Source organism: Squalius cephalus, assembly GCF_949319135.1.
Source record: "Squalius cephalus genome assembly, chromosome: 15".
In the NCBI taxonomy this organism is placed as follows: Eukaryota; Metazoa; Chordata; class Actinopteri; order Cypriniformes; family Leuciscidae; genus Squalius; species Squalius cephalus.
In genome coordinates, this window is record NC_137136.1 from 31,481,635 (window position 1) to 31,502,658 (window position 21,024).

The following is a 21,024-nucleotide window of genomic DNA, read 5'->3' on the forward strand; positions in this document are numbered from 1 at the left end:
AGCTGCAATTTATGCCATCTTTTACACAATACCTCTTTGGACTTTTTCTGTAACTCTTCAGCCTCTTTTTTCAATTTTGCCTTCTCATTCTCAAGATCAGTAATGGCTTTGCGCAAGTCATCTGCTTCTTTGTTACTGCTCAATCTTTGTATTTCCAATTGTTCAAAAACAGTACATTTCTCTTTGGTGGAAAGCTCGGTCTCATGAAGTCGGGCACTAATCTCATCTGCCTGCTTCTTGAATTTCTTGGCTTCCTTCTCAGCTCTAGACTGTGCATCACTGAGCTGTGAAACCTGAAGTCTAAGTTTCTCAGCCTCAGCTGTTATCTCCAACTGTCTCCTGCGTTCAGCCTCCAATGATTTTTGGAAGCCCTCAGTTTCTTCCTCAAGCCGTTGCTGCATCATTTGTTTGTCTTCAAGCAGCTTTTGAGCTTGCTCTTGAGCAAGGTCTTTCTGTCTCTGTAGCATTTCTGCCTCTGCTCTAAGTTTAGACGCCTCCTGAATAGCTTGCATCTTTTCTTTAAGCATCTTTTCAGCAAGTGCTCTTTGCTCTGCAAGGTCAGTCTCTGCAATATGTCTCATGCGAGCAGCCTCCTGGGCCTCAATGCTGAGCCTGGCAGCCTCCTCAGCAAGCTTTTTCATGTTCTCAGCCTCCTCAGCCAAGAATGTTTGAGTATTATCTTTGTCCTTCTGGATGAGACGCTGATTCTCCTCTTCAATTCTGAGCTTAAGTTTGATTAGCTCTTCCATTTGAATCTTGACTTTGAACAGTTCCTCCTCTACCTGGGCTTTCTGTTTAACAGCATCACCAACCTCGTCCTTCAGGCGATGAAGCTCATCATCCAGGAGAGTCTTCTGTTTGTCTGTCTCATCCAACCGCAGTTTCACTTTAGTGAGCTCTTGCTCAACCTGAGATTTCTGCTTAAGTGTCTGCTCTGCATGTTTCTTGTGCCTAGCCATCTCTTCATCAGCTAGCTGTTTTTGCTTCAGCGCTGCTGTCTCAGCCTGAGCTCGCTTTTCTGCCTCTAGCTCTGCCTCTTTTCTGAGCCTCTCAGCCTCTTCTTGTGCTTTGGCCTGATTGTTTGCCTCAACCTCGGCAGCCTGACGCTGACGCTCTGCATCTTCAGCTTGATGGCGGAGGAGGGCAGCCTCTTTCTCTGCCTTTTGTTTGGCCATTTCTGCTTCTTGGGCAAGCTTTTTGGCTTTCTCAAACTCCTCCTTGAGCCTTTTATGTACCATGCTGTCCTCTTTCTGTTGAACAAGAACACTCTGAACTTGCTGTTCAGCTGTAATTGCTTTCTGAGCAGCCTCGTTGGCAGCATGTATTTGCCTCTCAGCTTCTTTATCAGCATCTTCTCTCTGCTTTCTGGCCTCATCTGCTTTCTTTTTGAGACGCTCCACTTCTTCTTGGGCAACTTGGCGCTGTCGAGCTGCCTCCTGTTCTGCGGCAGTAATCTTTTTCAGTTTTTCTTCAGCCTCCCTTCTTCTGTTTTCTTCTTCAAGAGCAAGCTTACGTAGCTTCTCTGCTTCCTCTTCAGCTCGTAGTTTGCTTTGGTGTGTTTCCTCGGCAATATTCTTCAGCTTATTCAGTTCAAGCTCCAAATCAAGCTTGCCAGATGAAGCCTTCTCAAAATTAAGTTTCAAGATACGAATCTCCTCTTCAACTATTCTTTTCTGTTTAAGAGTGTCATCTACAATTGATTTCTGTCTTTCTAATTCCATTTCAGAGGATTTCTTGAGCTGATCGATCTTCTGCTCAATGTCTTGCTTGTGCTGGCTTGCCTGATCTTCAAGAGCCTTTCTCTGGTAAGCCTCAGCCTCAGCATTCCTTCTCAAGCGTTCATTTTCAGCCTCCTTTTCTTTAAGAGCTATCTCTGCTTCAGTCTTCAAGCGAGTGGCCTCATTAATGGCAGTAAGCTTCTCTTTGAGAATTCTCTCTGCTTCTGCTCTCTGCCTTGCAGCTTCCTCCTCAGCCACTTGCCTCTGTCTCTTTGCCTCTTCAGCAATGGCACGAAGCTTGCCTGCTTCATCTGCAAGATCCCTCAGTTTACCAGCTTCAGCTTCCAAGAGTTGTTTACTCTTTTCAGTGGTAGACATGCTATCCTTTTCAGCCTTAGATTTCAGCTGCAAAAGTATGTCCATTTCACTTCTAACTTTGGAAAGCTCATCTTCAAGCTGCTTCCGCTGCTGCTCTGCAGCACTGACCTCATTCTTAAGACGGTACAGTTCATCATCAAGCAGAGATCTCTGTTGCTCGGCATGATCAAAATCAGCTTTCAAGCGGATCAGCTCATGCTCTGCTGAAAGCTTCTGTTGTGCTGTGCTCTCTGCCATCTTCCTCTGCCGCTCAAGTTCTTGCTCAGCCATGTCTTTCTGTTTCAGGGCAGACTCTTCAGCTTTGGCCCGTTTTTTGGCCTCGCGCTCAGCATCATCTTTCTGTTTTTCGGCCTCTTCCTGTGCAAGACTCTTTTTGTGGGCCTCTTCCTCTGCCTGGAGCCTTAGACGAAGGGCTTCATTGGCTTTTTGCCTCCATTTTTCAAGCTCGCACTCAGCCTCTTCCCTTGCCTTGTCTGCCTCTTCCTGTTGCTTTTTGAGGCGTTCTGCCTCCTCCTGCAGTTGAATGACAGTTCCGTGCTTTTCTCGGAGTGACTCCTCGAGTTTGGATGTCTTCTCGACAAAGGACATGCGCTTGCTCTGCAGCTCAGCAGTGGCACTTTTCTGAGCTACCTCTTGAGCGACCTTGATTTGTCGTTCTTTCTCAATCTCAGCCTGCTTCATGTGTCTCTCTGCCTCCTCAGCCTGCATCTTGAACTTCTCAAGGTCATCCAGGGCTTTCTGCTTCTGCCTGGCAGCCTCTTTCTCTGCTTCAGACTTCAGCTTTAACTCTTCCTCCGCCATCCGCTTCTTCTGGGTCTCCTCATTAACCTGCTTACGAAGTTTCTCAGCCTCCTCCTGAGCAACTTTGCGAAGTCTCTCCGCCTCTGCAGCCTTGTCTCTAAGCTGCCTCACCTCGTCCTCTGCAGTGGACTTCTGCTTTACTGTAGTTTCCAACTGAAGTCTTATGATGTGGATCTCTTGCTCTATTTTGGACCGGCTTTGCAGAGCCTCCTCCACTTGTTGACTCTTCGATTTGATCTGTTGTTCGGAGAGGTTTTTGAGCTCATGCAGCTCCAGCTGGATGTTCTGCTTTTGCCTTTCAGCATCCACAGCAACAATCTCTCGTTTGCTAACCTCCTCTTGCATCATGAGCTTGAGCTCCTGTGCCTCTTTCTCCGCTTTGGCAATGGCCTTGGCATGAGCTTCAGCTAGCTGCTTCTGTTTCTCTAACTCTGCCTGCATTTCAGCCATTTTTTTCCTCTCTTCTGCTTTAAGTTTCTCAGCAGCTTTCTGTATTAGTGGAAGTAAATGGTAAAGAAAATTATGATCAGGATCAAGCATGACAGGGTGTTAAAAGATTTAGTTTACCAAAAAATGAAAATGCTGTCATCATTTATTAGCTCTTTTATTCCAAACCTTTGTGACTTTCTATTATATTATTACTTTCCTCCATGGAACACAAAAGGTGATTTTTTTTTAAGAATATCTTGGCCACTCAAAAGTATCATAATAGTGGCCCATGTGACTTGCATTATATTCTAATTCTTCTGAAGCTATTATATATGTATATCTTCAGAAAACTTGGAAAACAGCACAGAAGTTGTATGAACGACTGTCATCGTGCTTCGTCACTTTTGAAGTTTGAAAACTTCAAATCCCATTCCTTGTAATTGCATGGCAAAAAAAAAAAATACTATCATTATCGAAAAGTCTCCTTTTTGTTCCATGGAAGCAAGAAAGGCGTGGTTTGCAATAACAAAATATCATTTGAGCAAATGATGACAGAATTTTTCATTATTTCAGTGAACTAATTATTTTAGTGTTAAGGTTTTTGTTTAGCTCAAAAGGAAGACAGGTTTAGATGCAAACATGACAAATGGGGTTAAAATAAATTAAAAGTCAAATATGATATAATTAATGTATGGAGACACAAGACATTGCTTTCAAACACTACACTCTCATGACATGCTATGGTAGCACTCTGAAAACGGTTTACTGCATTCCAGTTAAACAAAGTGATTCAAGAAAAAACTGTCTAATGGTATGCATTCAATATGCTGTTGTTATAAACTAAATGACTGGATGAAAACTGAGCACACAATTAATACAGCTTTAAGAGTGTTAACAAAAAAGCCTGACTTTCTAAAGGTATATCATCATTAAGGTATCTTGATTTGGTGGCCAGACCAAATGGTGAGATGAACAGAACAACTAAATACCAATAGTGCATGCAAGTACTCCACTGTTAGCAATGGAAAGTAAGTTATAGATGTTAAAAGCAATGATTCAGGCAGACAAGCAGGTCCAGATCCACAGATAAAGAGCAGAGGTTAGTAGAAAAGAAAAAAAACATTTCAAATTACTTTGAAAAATAAAAAAAGGGCAGTAGGAATCTGATTCTCAAATAAATTTACTTACACTGACTCTATGAGAATTGCAATAGCTAAGAGAATAAACAGTGGCCAACATTTGAAGTGGATCAAAAAAGTTAATCAAAGTTGTCCTAAGACAAGAACGGGTATTGTTCAAAATTCATGTATAACTTTGATTAAAGGTTTTGCTCCACTTCAAATGTTGACTACTGTAGCTATGAGAATCAGAAAACTACAATGAACAAAAGTACAATAACATTTACAGAGAAAGGCTAAATCATATAAGCTTGATGGGAGGAAATTCAGAAGATTCATGAAGAGGAATATTGGAATATGGGTATGAAATTACTAGAGCGTAGTGAAAAGTTTTACCTCTTTAGAGCCCAAAAAAGTTCAAGCAATCATCAAGACAAAGCACTGGCAAGCAGTTAGGAAAAGCAAAGAAACCAAAGGTTAGGGTTTGAAAGACATACAGTAGAGAGAAAAGAGAAAAGCATAGGAAAAGTCGGCCTCATACAACTTGCTTTCCCTAGTGTGTATCATACACTGTCTGACGTTCAAATATAACATATTCTGCTCTGTTAAAATATGTAAAAATACCTAAACAGCTGCTGGTAATTGTTGGAGCTTTACATTTAAAAAAAAAATGTATCTGCAAATTAATCATAAGCTTTTCTAACTTTTTGTAAAAGAAATGTATACAGATAATGTCCTTGAAAGGTAATAATAGATAATGTCCTTGAAATGTAATGTGATCTTAATGCTTGTTTTTTTTAGCAAGGCATAATTTGGACAGGACAAATTTATTCTACCTGTAACTTACTTCTGTTTGTCACATACAGCTTTTGTTTCCAAAATGACAGAATAAATGTCGAGTCACCCATACATTAAGTATATCTAGATGATTTTTTAATGAGTGGTTGGTTGAGTTGGTTAATATTAGTGTGTTAAGTTAGTCTGGTGTGAATGGGGTCCCTTGGTGTCACGCACCTCCTCGTCCTCCAAGCGCCGCTGCGAGTCTGTGATGAACTTGATGTACTGACTGGTCAGCGTCATCAGTTCACTATAGCGAGTTCTCAGAGTTACATACTATGGTGAAAAAGATAAAACATTTTGATCATTCAGATGATATCAGTAGGTAGGCTGTACTATTTTACAAGATAACATAATTGCACATTTAAAATGATAAAACACCATAGTAATCTATGCAAACATGAGTAATCAAATAATACAAATGATATGAATTAGAATGAACTGATCTATGAGCGTTTTCCAACCTCTTGAATTATGTTATCAGAGGCTGACTCCATCTTGGTTTTCTTCAAAGGAGAAGTCAGAGGTTCTACCTGAGCTTTGTAGGCAACCAATTGTAGTTCATAATCCTGAAAAAAAAAAAAGAAAAAGAAAAAGATTGTAGCACTCCAACAACAAAAACAAAAATCTATAATTTTCAGCATCATTACTCCAATCTTCAGTGTCACATGATCCCTCGTAAAACATTTTAATATGCTGATTTGCATAACACTTCCTTTAGTGTGTTGAAAACAGTTGTGCTGCTTCATATTTTTGTGGAAACAGTGACACAGTATAATGGAATGATTTCTGAAGGATGCTGATGAGGAGTAATGATGCTGAAATTTCAGCTTTGATCACAGGATTAAATTACATTTTAAAATATATTCAAATAGAAAACGGTAATGATATTTTGCAATAACATTGTTTTTCCTGTATTCAAATAAATGCAGCCTTTGTAAGCACAGGATACTTCTTGTATACACATGTCTCTATAACTCTCTCTTACCTTGATTGTGTCAATGTAAGCTTTGGCATACTTCTGACACTCATCAACTTTCTCTTTGTTTTTCTCAATCTCTTCAAGCAGTTTCTGTGAGGGGAAAAAGTCAGCATATTATACTTCTACCTTTTAAATAGGCTAACAAAAAGCTATTAGAGAAACGTATTTATTGCAATGTGTATCAGAGAACTAATGCTCAGAAATTAATATTCCAGCAGTTTCTCTTCTGAGATTTTTTCACAAATTATCTTGTTCCATATTTCACACTACTCAAATTTTGTTCAAATTTCAAGATGCCACACTGTACATTTGTAAACACTGCATCATTTGCATATTTATGAGGTTAATATCACTGAGGTAAATGCAAAAGAGCATGTGACCTATTTCAATCCCTGCTTGTCCATCTGAGGAAATGTTGACACTTAGGCTAACTCTCTGAAACATACTACACAAATAATACTCTGTTCATCACCTCAATAAATGCATTTGATGTCACTGGCCATTGCTATTTTTAGTTTCACTTAGAAATTGAATCTAAACATAGCAGATGTTTATGATGTGACTGCAACTGTACAAAGCAAGGTGAGGCTTTTTTTTTTAAAAGGCACTGTATGCAAATTTCGCAGATAGAGGTCACTTATTCAAAACAATAACAAAGTGTGGAATCATGGGAGGTGTTATATTCACCTCCACAGCCAGTGGAAATATCCGACGGGACTCGGATAGGCAGAAACCATGTTCATGGGTGAGCTAATATAGTAAAGTTTTACTAACATTACTGTGGTATGAAGCAGGGCGGAGCCGAGAGCCGTGGGAGCGGAACGAGGCCAGTGAAGCGAACGCTAATGAGAGACGCTGGTCTGGAATCTCACGGAGGAGCTTCAGAAGGATATAAGAAAGAACGACTACAGTGAAGGACGAGTGAGGACCTGGGACAATTAACGTTGCTGTTTTTATCATGCTTATATGTTGCAGTCGGCTGCTGTCGCTCCTTTCACTATGTTGTTTATGCATATTTTATAATTAAAGTTACGTTGAACGTCCGCCTCCTTTTTCCCTGAACTTTAACTTTGTTACAGTTATGTTTTATCACTTAAATAATCATATAATACTAAAAATACATTGGAGTGTGTTGAAAGTTATGTTATAACGTTACTCTGCACGTTCGCTCAGTGGATGCTATGAGACTATTGTTGCACACTGCAGTGAACTAGATCGATATTAGAATATCAATAATTAATAAATGCTGGATGACTTGTGTTGCTAAATGGCATGCAATTCATTTTAAACCATTGTATGGTGGAGAAAATGCCGTATTACTGTAACTACAAATAAAGCTCTTTCTGATTATGATATGTAAGCCACAAAATAGTGTTGTCTGATTTACTTTTTGGGTACAAAGATGTTACTCGTGGTATATAAAGAAAACAACAGGTTCAAACAATAAGACCAACCGTGTTGAGCTATATAGCAATGATTAGCTTTCTGTCGATAAATATATCAAAACAATTACTCACCTGTCTAATAAAACACATAACATATTAAAGTGTCTTTGGTGTTTCCACGGTTTCTACGGAAGTAAAACCAGAAATCGAGGGTAACGTGGATATGACGTCATTGACAGGCGGTGCAATGACACGGGATGTTACGCTGATTAAAATCGCACATTTAAACATTTGAACATTAAACGTTGGAAACCTTTGGGATAATGTAAGTACACAAGTCAGCAAAATATATACCGCTGTTCTAGTGGTTTTTGGATATTTTAATCCAAAAATCTTACATATTGTGCCTTTTTTTAACACTGTATACCACAAACTGTGATAACCCACTATAAAACTCTAAACAAGTGTGAAGCATTGCTTAACCCAGTGTTAAATCTGGCTGTTACCCGAGGTTTAAAGAGAGCAGTTTGAAAGGTCCGTTACAGAAAGCTTGTGTCATTCAGTACCTTCTCCTGTGCCAGTTGTTCTTTTAGTGTCTTGCTGTCAGTAATAGGCACTGCCTGGATCTTCTCCTGCCGCTGTTTGGCGTCTGCGATCCAGCGGATGAGCCAGTCGTAGCTCTCCCTGTAGTAGCCCTGCTGCCGGCCAAGCTGCTCCAGCTCGCGATGACGCAGGTCGATCTGGGCGAAGACGGCGCGCCAGCGGTCCTGAAGGCTGCCCAGGAGCTGTCTGTAGTGGTCCAGCTCAGTGTCCCGTTCAGTGTGAATCCGAGACATCTGCTGGCTGACCGATGTGGCCTTGGCCAGCTCACCCTCCATATCATCAAACACGGGCCGCTGGGTTTCTGCATCCACGCGCATTTTCTGAACATACAAGAACAAGTTGACTTAATAAAATTAACTACATTGTACATACAGTATATAAGCTTTTTCATGAAAATAACCAATTAAATCCCAACATTTGGCAAAAAGTCTTGACTCAAACAATAATCCACCCAAAAATGATCACCATCTTGTCTTTCCAAACCTGTATTTTGAAGAATGTTGGTAACCAAACAGTTTCGGTTCCCATTGACTTCCACTGTATTTTTTGGTCACTAAGAAATATTTGGGTACCAACCATTTTTAAAATAACTTCTTTCATTTTCCAAGATCATACAGGTTTGTAACGACATGAGGGTGGGTAAATGATGAGAGAATTTTCATTTTTGGGTGTATAACTCGGTTGTTTTTTTTCCTTTTTAAAATATGTTCTTGTTTCCAGTTTAATTTGCAGAGTCATCTCTAAGTAAGTCATTTGAAAGTTGATTTTCCCCATAAAGTGCAACACTGTGGCTCTTCAAATCATAATCTGTTGGTTTGAGAATCAGTGAATCAGAATCAGAAACAATGGCAGATTGGGAAACCTGTTTGAACACAGGCATTATTTTTGCTATTCTGTTAGGTGCCAAAGACTAGGTCCACTAAACTAAATCCTGATCCTATTTTAGACAATTAAACTTTTTTCTATTCATATATCTAGATCAGCAGTTCTACACCAAGGGTTCAGGGCCCGCTAGATAGCCTCAGCAAACTTCCAAAGTGACTTAATGACTTGATTTAAAATAAGACAAAACACGGATTATAATATTTAAAACTAAATCGATATACTTTTCTAATATTTTTAATTCACCCCCTCAACAACTGTAAAATCGGGATATATAAAGAATTCATTTTTCACACTAATTTTAAAGTGTGATTTCTAAAGTTAAGAAATGTAAATAAATACAATATTTAAATTCAATGATGAATAAACATTTTGTAGTGATTCCAAACTCTAAAATATTTGGGTAGAAAATAGTAAAAACTTATACTTATTCTTACTTATCCAGTAAATCACAAACAACTGGAAACATCATGTAAATTGATTGGTAAAAAAAAAAAAGAAAAAAAAAAGAGGGATTCTTGAAGAACATTCAGCTCTTAAAACTTTTGGAATCCTGAAATTTAATCTACGGAAACTAGGATTGTCATTCCTCCGAATTTTGGAGTTGACAGGAGTCTTGCAGTCACAAAGGTTGAGCACCACTCATCTGCATCATTGTATATATTAAATAAATAGTACAAGATTTACCTAGTGTCATATAAAACAAAGGGTCAATCATTGAACTCTAAATATTTCATCCCATGTTACCTTGAGCTCGGAACAGTAGTTCTCCACCTCCTGGACGTTTGTAGGAACCGTGTGAACCTCACGCAGGCGATTCTCATATATCTTCACAACATTTTCTGCCCCTTGTGTGTTCCGGATCACAACTTCTATTGTCTTAAGTCTACAAAGGAAAGAGATGCCATGATCTTATCTTATGCCTAATTAAATTAGTACATAATAATACACTACCAGTCAATAATGTGAAATAATTAAGACTCTTCTGCTCACCAAGGCTGCATTTTATTTAATTGATTTGAATATGCAGTAATATATATTTTAAAATGTAATTTATTCCCATGAATTTTCAGCATCCTTACTACAGTCTTCAGTGTCACATGATCCATCAGTAATCATTAAAATATGATGTTTTGCTACTCAAGAAACAATTCTTAGTATCATCAATGTTGAAAACAGTTTTTGCATAAGAGAAATCTTAATTCTTTCAGATATTTGACAGGTAGTGTACACACTAGTTAATTAGAGACAAAACATGAACGAAAAGCAGCATCCTTGAGACTAGTATTGTTGTGCAACGACAAATACTGCTTATGTGAGAGTGGTCCTTACTTCTGCAGGTACACTGAGGACAGGGTGTAGGTTTGGTCCATCTTCTGCAGGGTGATGTCCAGCTCTGAGCGCAGGACGGGGGTGCTGGACTGCTCCGGGGACGCCAGGACCTCCTCAGCTTTCTGGGACACTTTATCCAGGTTCGTCTTAATACCCTCCAACTCCACGTGCACTTTCTGTTTGAGCCAGAAACAGAAACTCTCAGAAGATCTGATCCATTTTGTTAAATATGACAAAGATCATGGTTCGAGTCATATTTCACACCATTATCAAGTAATTTGCAAGTGTATTCAATTAAATTTTTTTTTTTTTTTTGCATTTTAAGATTATTTTCAAGAGAAAAAATCTCATTCTTATTCAGTTTCATATCCCTCATATTGTTTTAATATTTGTCGTTCTGTCTTTAATTTATTCTGCAGTATGGTAATAAGATTTGTCGTTTAAAATAATAATAAATGAGCTACAAAACATCTGGATGCATTACAATAAGAATCAAATAAGACGGTCGTACCTTCTGTTCTGCAGTCTTCTGAATGCAGTCTTTGTGCGGGTCTTTACCCGCGGGTTGTCGGATACGAGCCACTGTGCGAGACTCACAATCTTCGATCTGCAGGCGCAGGTTTTTGATTTGGGTGATGTACGACTTGCTCGTGGATTCATCCTGCTCACCTGTGAAGATAAAAGATTTGTTATTACGGTTTTCTAAATAAACAACAGTTTATCTCTCCCTTTATTTGTGCACTGCAGCCAACATTCATGTCACACACATTCCTTCAGTGTTAGTGGTACCAATGCCATTCCAAAATCAAAAGAAAAGAAACTATAATACTATGCATGAAGAAAATGAAGCCTATTTCAGGCACTATTACAGCTTATGACAGTAAAATATATTATTAAATAAATATTATTGTATTAATATTTTTGTATATAAATCATCACAATTTAAAAGTACAAAAAAAATTGTGTAAATGTGTAATTTAAAACATTTTATATATATATATATATATATATATATATATGGTTAACTAGCATGAAAACATTAAGCAAAATATAATTTTATATTTCGGTAACTTTAGTTTAGGATCCAATTCTCACTATTAACTAGTTGCTTATTAGCATGCATATTACTAATTTATTGGCTGTTTATTATACTTATAAAGCACATATTAATGCCTTATTCTGCATGACCATATTCTACATCCCTCAATCCACCCACTACCTCAACTTAACAACTACTTTATTAACTATTAATAAGCAGTAATTATGAGTTTATTGAGGCAAAAGTTACAATTAATAGTTAGTCAATAGTGAGAATTGGATCCTAATCTAAAGTGTGACCCTTATTTCTTTATGTTAAATGCTATTTACACTAAGTGCAAATATAGATGCTATTTACACTAAGTGAAAATAGCAGTGTTTTCTTTGCACTAAGTGTAAATAGTTGTTAGATGCTGTTTATACTTAGTGCAAATAGTGGCAGATACTATGAGAATCATAGTATAACCCTACAGATAAACACTTTATTTCCACTATTAAATATCCGGTAGGCACTTTATTTCCACTTTTCGAATATTTTCTTCATTTTTATTTAAAATAAACACCTCTCTGACCTGATTTGTAAAAAATAGTTGCATATGTGGATTCTTTTGCAATTTTCTCTGGCTCAATCATACAATGTGGGCGGAGTTAGTGTAAATAGCCTCTGCCAACAAGCACAAAACCTCTTTTGCCGTGAAAAACTACTGTCAGGATTTACTAAAGACACACAGTGAAAAATTAGCACTGAAAAGGTGTTGACAGTTATTTTTGCGGCTGACCTTAATGCACATGCATTTGTAGGAGTTTCCATTTCAAAAGTAGGAGAGTATTTAAATGAATCTTGCAAGGTGATTTACTTTAAGGTTTGCGCTCGTCAATTTACTGGTATTTGCGCCATTATTTGCCGTCCAAGAAAAGCATATCTTAAACCAGACGCTAATTTTCGCTGCTCTTGGTAGGTTGTGTTGGTCATTATGGAAATGATCCGGCTGGATCGGTGTTCTTTAATTTGCAGTAGATCCCAAGCAGAACTTTCCACTCACATCGGCGCTTTTTTAGGATTGCACTCTCATGCTAATTTGCCCTTTTTTTAGTAAATCCATCCCTCTGTTTCTTTATTTTGATTTTAGGATTCCATGTTGGAAATCCAACATGTTTCATTGGATTCCCCTTATTACATGTCATCTAAACTACAAATATATGAACAATACAGAGTCAGAAATTCATCTTTTGACCAGTGTACGTTTTTTCCTCTGTATTATGCTACTATATTGAGTTTTTAACACATGCACACTCTGTAGAGATGCGCAGTTAGCTAAACCACAGGAACGAAACAATGACAAAAGCTGACACCACACGTTTTTCATTAATAAAGCAGCTCATCCATGATAACCAAACTCTGCTCATGACTGTCAGCAGGAGCACAAGACTCACCCTGTGCTCTGACAGCAGCTCCTGTAACGTGAATTTAACAGTTACCCAACATCCGTGAAAATATCACCCTCATTTTTCAAAAGTGTTTGGTGGTGCACATCGGGCTTTGTCAGGGGATTCATGTTTATTGCGAGGTGAAGTTTGTACCTTTCTCCAGGGTGTGGAGCAGTTTGTCGAAATACTGTGTGGTCTCCTTATAGTCCCTTTCGATCTGCACGTTGTCACTTGAATCGAAAATCTTTGAGTCCTGGCTGTCTTTGAGAAAGTCCTGATAGTGCAGCTGAAGGTTCCTCAAGATCAGCTGGTACTCGTCTGACCTCATCGTCTTGAACTGAAACATAAGTGGACAAACATATAAACCCTTAGCTTCTTTCAAATTCAAAATGATTATATTTGCATCTATCCCGTGATTATTGCTTCGACGGGATAACAATAATCTTCATTTTGTCTTTTGCCTAAAATTGACAATCTATAGCAAACTTATTCTGAGATGTTAAAACAGTCAAATGACGACTTCTCTTCTCTTTAATTTGTTTAGGAGGGCCCTTGAAGGGCTGTTATTCAATAAAGCAATTCTCCTTGTTTAGTTTCCTAAATATAACTCAGTGGATCTCCAAATGAAAAAAAATCAAGTTAAGGAGTTAGAGGTAAATATCCCATCTTGTTTACTGTAGAACTATGGCTGGGAGATTTACACGTAGACATGATAAACCGGTAGAGACTTTAGACTCGCGTTTACATGCTGTGCCGTAACAAAAGCTAATCATTTGAATGTGTTTTTCAGCCTTGTGGTTTAAAAAACAAGTGATTTTGTTGAAGTGCAATCAAGTTGACATCAAATCCTGCAAGACTAATTTGCCACTGGTTTCCTTTTAGTTTTAATAATGCTTTTATTTTTTATTTATGAGTAAAATAAAGTCTGTGTTAAACAAATTGATGATACTTGAACATTTCGTTCAATAACGTAAACTGCAAACACTCACACCCCAAACGTTCTAGTTACTTAATAGAAACATGCATTAATATTAATACAAAATAACAGCTTCGTGTTTTCAATATGGGTGTGTTTAATTTACATCATTTAGTAATTTAATTGTAAAAAACTATTTAAAGCAAAAATTACAACATTGTGATAAAATTACTAATATCATGATATAAGATTCTGATTGTTTCTTTTACATATGCTAGAGGGAAATATCCAGCCAGTGCATTAACTAAGTTTCACAAATACATTTCATCATCCCTTATCTGGCTCAAACATCAAGACGTGACTAAATGCCATGAACAAAGCAGAGAACAGACCATAGTGATGTTCCATGAGCGGATGAGATGGATGTCTTTCATCAGGTATTGCCAGGACAGCAGGCTCCTGAGGTCAGCGTGTAGTTTCTGCCAGAGAACCAGTGTCTGCTGGTGACCAGACTCCAGACTGTGAGAAACATCAACATAACCCTCACAAACCTTAGTCAATGTGTTTTAGGTCATACTGTCCACTAAGAAAAGAGAAATCTGTGATTCTTCACAGATGTACAGGAGCTGTTCTGAATTTAGTGATCTGCCAAACTAGACAGCATTTTTAGGCATCAGAGGAACACTCACAATATGATGAACAGTAGGAATCAAATGTATGCATATTTATGAGATACCTTTTTTACAAAGGCAAGGGTTAACAAATTTCTTTTAACAGCCGAACCTCTTTGGTGTAAAAGATTTACTCGAAGTACACTACCAGTCAAAAGTTTTGGATTGGCAACGCTGCATTTATTTGATAAAAAATAAAACAACAAAAAAAACTGTAATATTGTGAAATATTTTTACAATTTAAAACAGCTGTTTTATATGTGAATATATAGTAAAGTGTCATTTATTCCTGTGATCAAAGCTGAATTTTCAGTAATAATGAATGTTTTTTGAGCATCGAATGATTTCTGAAGGATCATGTGACACTGAAGACTGGAGTAATGATGCTGAAAATTCAGTTGTGATCACAGGAAGAAATTACATTTTAAAATATATTAAAATAGAAAACATTTATTTTAAATTGTCATAATATGTAACAATATTACCGTTTTTTTTTTTAATCAAATAAATGCATCCCTGGTGAGCAGAAGAGACTTATTTTAAAAGCATTAAAAATCTTACCGATCCAAAACTTTTGACTGGTAGTGTTAATATTTTTAATAATTGAATGATACATTCTCATGTTCATGGTTCTCTGATGACAGTTAATGGTCACATGACATGCAAGTAAACACACCTGGAGACACTGTCGACAGCGTCCTTGTTGACGGGCGGCACGAGGAAGCAGACGGACGGGACAACGGCCTCATTGCCCGAGCGGTGCAGAATCTTCCACTGGAAGGGCTGGGAGTTGTTGATGAGCGCGCACTCGTCGCCCTTGTGCATCGTGATCTGTTACAGGAAACAGGGATTTAAGCATGCAGCACAAAACACCCGCTGAGTGTGTGTTAGCGCCAACGAGACTGTGTCTACCTCCATCTGTTTGAAGTCACACACGGCCTGGATGGGCAGTTTCCCTCTGATGGAGGTGGTGGGGTCCCGTGGCTTCAGCTGGATCACAGATTTGGCTCTCTTGTTCAGGCCGGCGATGTCAGTCTTAAACTCGTTCAGCTGCTCTCTTTCCTCCTGTGGTGAAACGCTATTACTTCAAAGCTTCTCAGTTTGATTTCTTTCTTTCATTGTATATCGTTGTATACAAGAAATGTTGGCAACACTTAACAATAAGGTTTCATTTGTTGTCATTCGTTAACTACATTAGTTAACATGAACTAACAATGAACAATACTTCTACAGGATTTAGTAATCTTAGTGTTAATCTCAACATTTACTAATACACTATTAAGATCAAATGCTGAATCTGTTAACATTAGTTAATGCACTGTGAACTAACATAAACATGAACAAGTTCATTAACTAACATTAACAAAGGATAATAAATGCTGTAGAATACATTACTAGTTAATACAATGTTAACAAATGAGAACTTATTGTAAAGTATTACCAATGTGAAATAAAACACTACTTGATGTTGTCAAATGATGACAATTCAAGTGAGTGTGTCTGCGTAGCTGACTTTTAAGCAAATAAATCATTGTCAGTGTTGCAATATTACAGTACATGATAAGATCTCTTTAGTAAATGTTTGCAGTAAAAGATCACTAACAATAACTGTACACCTGCAAAACAAATACCAGCATTAGATTAGGGAACACTATTCGCTATTAACTAGATGCTTATTAGCATGCATATTACTAGCATATTGGCTGTTTATTAGTACTTATAAAGCACATATTAATGCCTTATTCTACATCCCTTAACCCTACCCAATACCTAAACTTACTACAACTGCCTTACTATCAATTAGCAGTAATTAGGAGTTTACTGAGGGGAAAACTCATAGTTAATAGTGTTCCCTAATCTAAAGTGTTACCCTATAAGCCATCTACTAAAACTCACAACAGCATCTTGGAGTAAATCCTCCAAACGAGTGGAAGTGACGGTGCGGTCACACATGTACTTCTTCTTCATGGTCTCCTGCATCTTCTTCATCCTCTCCCCAGCGTCTCTTACATCAGCAAAGAACTATTGGTAAAACAGACATGGGAGGTAGAGAAAGAGAAGGATACTGCTTATACATGGTTGACCAGCAGAGATTTGCTGTGGTAAAGAACGTGGTTACATTATATTGGACGGGCATTTGATGATGCCGTACCTGAAAGTATGCAGTGTTCTCTCTGAGATGAGTTTCAATGCAACAGCACACTTGAAGGATCCAGCTCCACTGGGTCTGCAGAGCTGCGGTGAAGGCCTGAAGATCACCAACACAACACACATGTAACACATACAACATACTGTACACTAGCGTCCAGATGTTTGGGGTCAATCATTTTTGTTGTTGTTCCCTGCAGTCAATATCCCTTAAAACTCATCTTTGATAATCAAAATGACATATTTCTTCATGCCTTAAAATAGCTTAAATGTAACTTTACACCATTGGTTCATTTAGTATACGTGAATTATATTCAAATTAGTCTCCGCCTCCACTTACTCACACCAGTTCAACTTTACGCTGCACAATGGCATACTGGTTTAAGAGTGAAAGAGCGAAGAGTGAATTTTAATTTTAGTCGATGTATCAGAATGGTAATGCGTTTCTCTTTACAACGTCGGACACATAATGGTAATTGATATGATTGGCCTTTGGCTTGACTATGTTTTCACACAGCTAATGTGTTGCTAATACACTATGTTCCTGTTTGCAATCAAAAATCAGCTTCCTTAGAAACGCTTTGAACCATCTTTTGTGAGACCGTCTTTGGTACACTGCAGTTTTAAGTACTGAAGCATATTCGAAATATGAATAAGATAAGAAGTGTAGTTAATGCCGTACCTCAACAGTCTTCCTGCCTGGATGGCCGTCTTTAATGAGTCTGTCTCCAGTGGTCTTGATGTCATTGACCTTCTTCTCCCTAAGTTCCAGTTCACGCATGAGTCCCTGGGGAATTAATTAGGCCATGAAGCAGCACTTCAAACTGTAAAATATTCTCCATTTACACGCCCAACTACAATAAGCAACAAGTCCTGGAACAACCCATTTCTCAACCAATCAAAGTCAGAAAATCTCCCCTTAATCCTAACCCTAAACAAGTAAACGGGTTTATGAAATGCTTTTATTGGGCTACACTTACTGAGTAGTTCTCTTTCTTTGCACCCATGTTGGTGTTGTGTTCACTCCAGTCGTAATTGATCTCCTCTTCCTCTTTGTCATTAAGCCACATCAGTTCCTTGGTGGCGGCACTGACAAAGTTATAAAGATGGTCAAGATTTCTCATACGGGACTTGGAGGAGTTCTAGAGAGAAGAAAAATACAGCATATGCTTACACGGAAGTGCACCACCGGCTTAATGATTTTACTGGTCAGAACACTCACCAGCAGTTTGTTGTACTGCAGATCCAGTTTGCCCAGATATTCTCTGTATGTGCCTTTACTAGCCGGCGAGAGTTGGTTCTGAAATATACAAAGAGGTAGAGACGTCAGCTCTTTAAAGTAAAATTTAAGGTAAAATTGTCATTTTGTTTAGTCCAGTTGCAAGTTACAACACACATTGTTTCAAAGCAGCTTTACAGTAAATCATGATATCAATGTTAATATCTTCTTGCCTTATAGCCGCATTTAGCAGATTAGAGCTGGGCGAAAAACAATTGCACAGCCGTTATTTGCTATAAATTAGGCTATATATCGCTTTATCTGAATACACTGTAGATATACTTAACTTTTAATATATTTTTGTGTGATAATATAGTTTACATTTTGAGACGATATAAACAATTACGTGGCTCAGATTTGCTAGTATATATTGCTTTACAATACAATACAATAAAAAACTAATTTTATTCGTATAGCACATTTAAAACAACTGCCATTGACCAAAGTGCTTCCCAGCATAGATAATACAACAAAAGCAATTACACAGTCACACAAACAAAATGAAATCCTGTTCGCTCAATCAGTTCTAAAAGCCGTTCTAAAAAGATACGACTTCATGAGAATACTGTGTGTATGCAGATGAAGTTGGACAAACTTATAAAATCAACTGTATATAAAGAGCTGTGCGATAATATAGTTCACATTTTGTGATGATATAAACAATCGAGCAGTTGAGATTAGCTATATAGCATATACACTTTCAATAGTTGCATAATTTGTTATTAACTGTCCCCACCATTGAGAGAAATTTCCGGCTTTCCGTGTTTTCACTGTTATACGGTAGGGGGCACTATGACACAAAACCTCAGGATCAAAACACAGGCGAAAAAGAAGCAGAAACAAGCGATAGCATATGTAAGCAAATACATATGTAAAATAACACGATGATCAACATTAAACAGCATATACATCAAAACTGCCTAATGTTACTGAATGAAATGTCGACCCAGGACGAGCTATAGGACTGTGAAGCTTTGGGGGTGTTGATGGACTCGATCTACTCCATCTGTGTTTCGATCATTGTTCTAAATCCGATCAGGATGAAGTCTTTGACAAAAAAAATTATTCTCAGCTTTTTGCTCAAACAGTTTTTTTTTATGCTGGCGGTGGCTGACAATAAAGTTAATGAACAATTCGTAAAAAAAAAAACCCTGAAAAAACAAGTACCTCATCTGCTCGTGCTCGCTCAATCTTAGCCTTGAAGTCCTCAATGGTTTGGTGAAGACCTCTGTGGCTGCCCAGATGAGACTCCACAGACGGAAGATCATCGCCCCACTCGGAGGAATCGATCCTGCGCTGGTTCTCCTCCACCCAGGCTAACAGGTCCTGTGCGTAGCGGAGAGTGACCTCATCCAGCTCGGGTCGGACACGTTGCGTAGACCTCTGGGTCATGGTGACGTGAGAAGTAGTACTGACGCTGGACTTGAGCCTTAGATTGTAGTCACTGCGCAAGTTCACCAAGCGCTCGTGTAAGCGGTAGACCCTGAGAAAAGAAAATCACAAGTCATTCTTTTTCCTTGACTTAAAGAGGTCTGATTATACAAGCCCCAGGTTTCATAGACAAGGTTTAAGCCTATTCCCTAAAATGCACGTTTGCGCTGTTTAACCCGAACGCAACTTGAACAGGCATATATTAAAATATGTCAGTGCCTCTGTGTCTCAAGATGCACACCAGTAATGTTTTTTTAAGGCATGTTTATAAAAGACACTTAAATGTCCTAATCCTGGCTTAATCTAAGCCCTGTCTTTGAAACCAGGCCATAATTTGTCATATTTACATATGTAGATTGATTTTCAAATCAACAATGCACCGCAGGCTACTGGAAGAAGGTTTTCCACTATAGTAGTGCTAAGAAACATCGGATGAACTGACCTGCGATACATCTGCTCCGCCTGCAGGTGGCGCCCATCTTTGAGAAGCTGAACGTCATTAAAGAGGAGACGGATCATGCCATCGGCTTTGTCCAGATCTCTCTCCACCTCTACTGTGTGCTGCGCTGGTTTCCCCGCATTCAGGAGACGAATATCCTGCGACAACAGAGACTCAATCATGCACAGTCACAGCAACTTCAAATTTGACCGAACAATAACAGCGTTTTGAAGATTCAACAGATCTACGCTCTCACCGACTGCAGCAGAGACTCAGTCTGGTTGATTTGTTCCTCACACATGCCTGATTCCCTTTGCACTTTAATGACAATCTGTTGGAGACGTTCTAACCTGGAAATGATCAGAATTTGCATACGAATAATTACATTTTCTAAATTGATAGTTCTTGACCAGAATAAGCTGCAAATCGCGACTAGACGTTATAGCGAATAGTCAAAGGTCTGGTGTACGCTGGACTATCACACATTCGACTGGAATTAAGGGATAGGATTTTCAATGCATGCAAATATCCATGTCAGAACATATTCTGTCTGTAAAACAATATTTGTTTTGAAACTAAAATAATACAAATGAGAATAATATGAAAGGAAATGACTTCATCCAACCACTAAAAATAACCTGGATGTGAGTTGGTTAAAAGAAATTAAGAAACTCACAGTTTTCCGCGACGAAGCAAATACTCTAACCGATAAGTGTCAGTCATAAAGGCCATTTTTTACAATCCAAGACTTTCTCCGAAATGCATAAAAACATGTTTTTCTTGTTATAATCCTGTCATGGGACTCGGACAGACCAAACCACAGCCAGGAAAAAGTTGTTGGTCAGCCATTCCAGAGTCCAGTCCATAAAGGATCTGTGTGCTGCACATTACTCTTGTCTCTTGTCCAGCAAGAAGCAACATTGTCTTGTGACAGGGGATGTGTCCTGTTTTAGATGATACTCCCTCTCCTTCTAGATGACTGATATTAATAACAGTTTCATATAATCTCATTTACTCCAGCGCAACATTTCTTTACATTCTCACTTTTATTAAAAACCAGTAATCTTGCTATACCGCTTCACTTCGCTGGGAAGTTTAAATGATTCAATTGCCAGAATGTCATAAATTATAACAATGTTTAAAGTGTTACAACTAAAAATAAATGATGTTCTCCATTCCCCATTGATTTGATAAGTAGTTTAAGGTTTC

At 38.2% G+C, this 21,024-nt stretch overlaps 1 protein-coding gene across 1 annotated transcript in view; it reads right to left on the reverse strand.

Moving 5' to 3' along the window:
- The window catches only part of plecb (plectin b), an 89,503-nt gene that overhangs the window by 8,573 nt on the left and 59,906 nt on the right, over positions 1–21,024 (reverse strand). Inside the window, 21 exon segments of the mRNA XM_079894184.1 lie at positions 33–3,386; positions 5,459–5,557; positions 5,746–5,850; positions 6,270–6,353; positions 8,215–8,571; positions 9,881–10,019; positions 10,466–10,641; positions 10,977–11,134; positions 12,938–12,958; positions 13,085–13,268; positions 14,240–14,366; positions 15,195–15,349; positions 15,431–15,583; positions 16,415–16,540; positions 16,671–16,766; positions 17,349–17,453; positions 17,647–17,808; positions 17,889–17,966; positions 19,113–19,428; positions 19,819–19,973; positions 20,072–20,165. Coding sequence (XP_079750310.1) covers positions 33–3,386; positions 5,459–5,557; positions 5,746–5,850; positions 6,270–6,353; positions 8,215–8,571; positions 9,881–10,019; positions 10,466–10,641; positions 10,977–11,134; positions 12,938–12,958; positions 13,085–13,268; positions 14,240–14,366; positions 15,195–15,349; positions 15,431–15,583; positions 16,415–16,540; positions 16,671–16,766; positions 17,349–17,453; positions 17,647–17,808; positions 17,889–17,966; positions 19,113–19,428; positions 19,819–19,973; positions 20,072–20,165 — 6,244 coding nt within the window.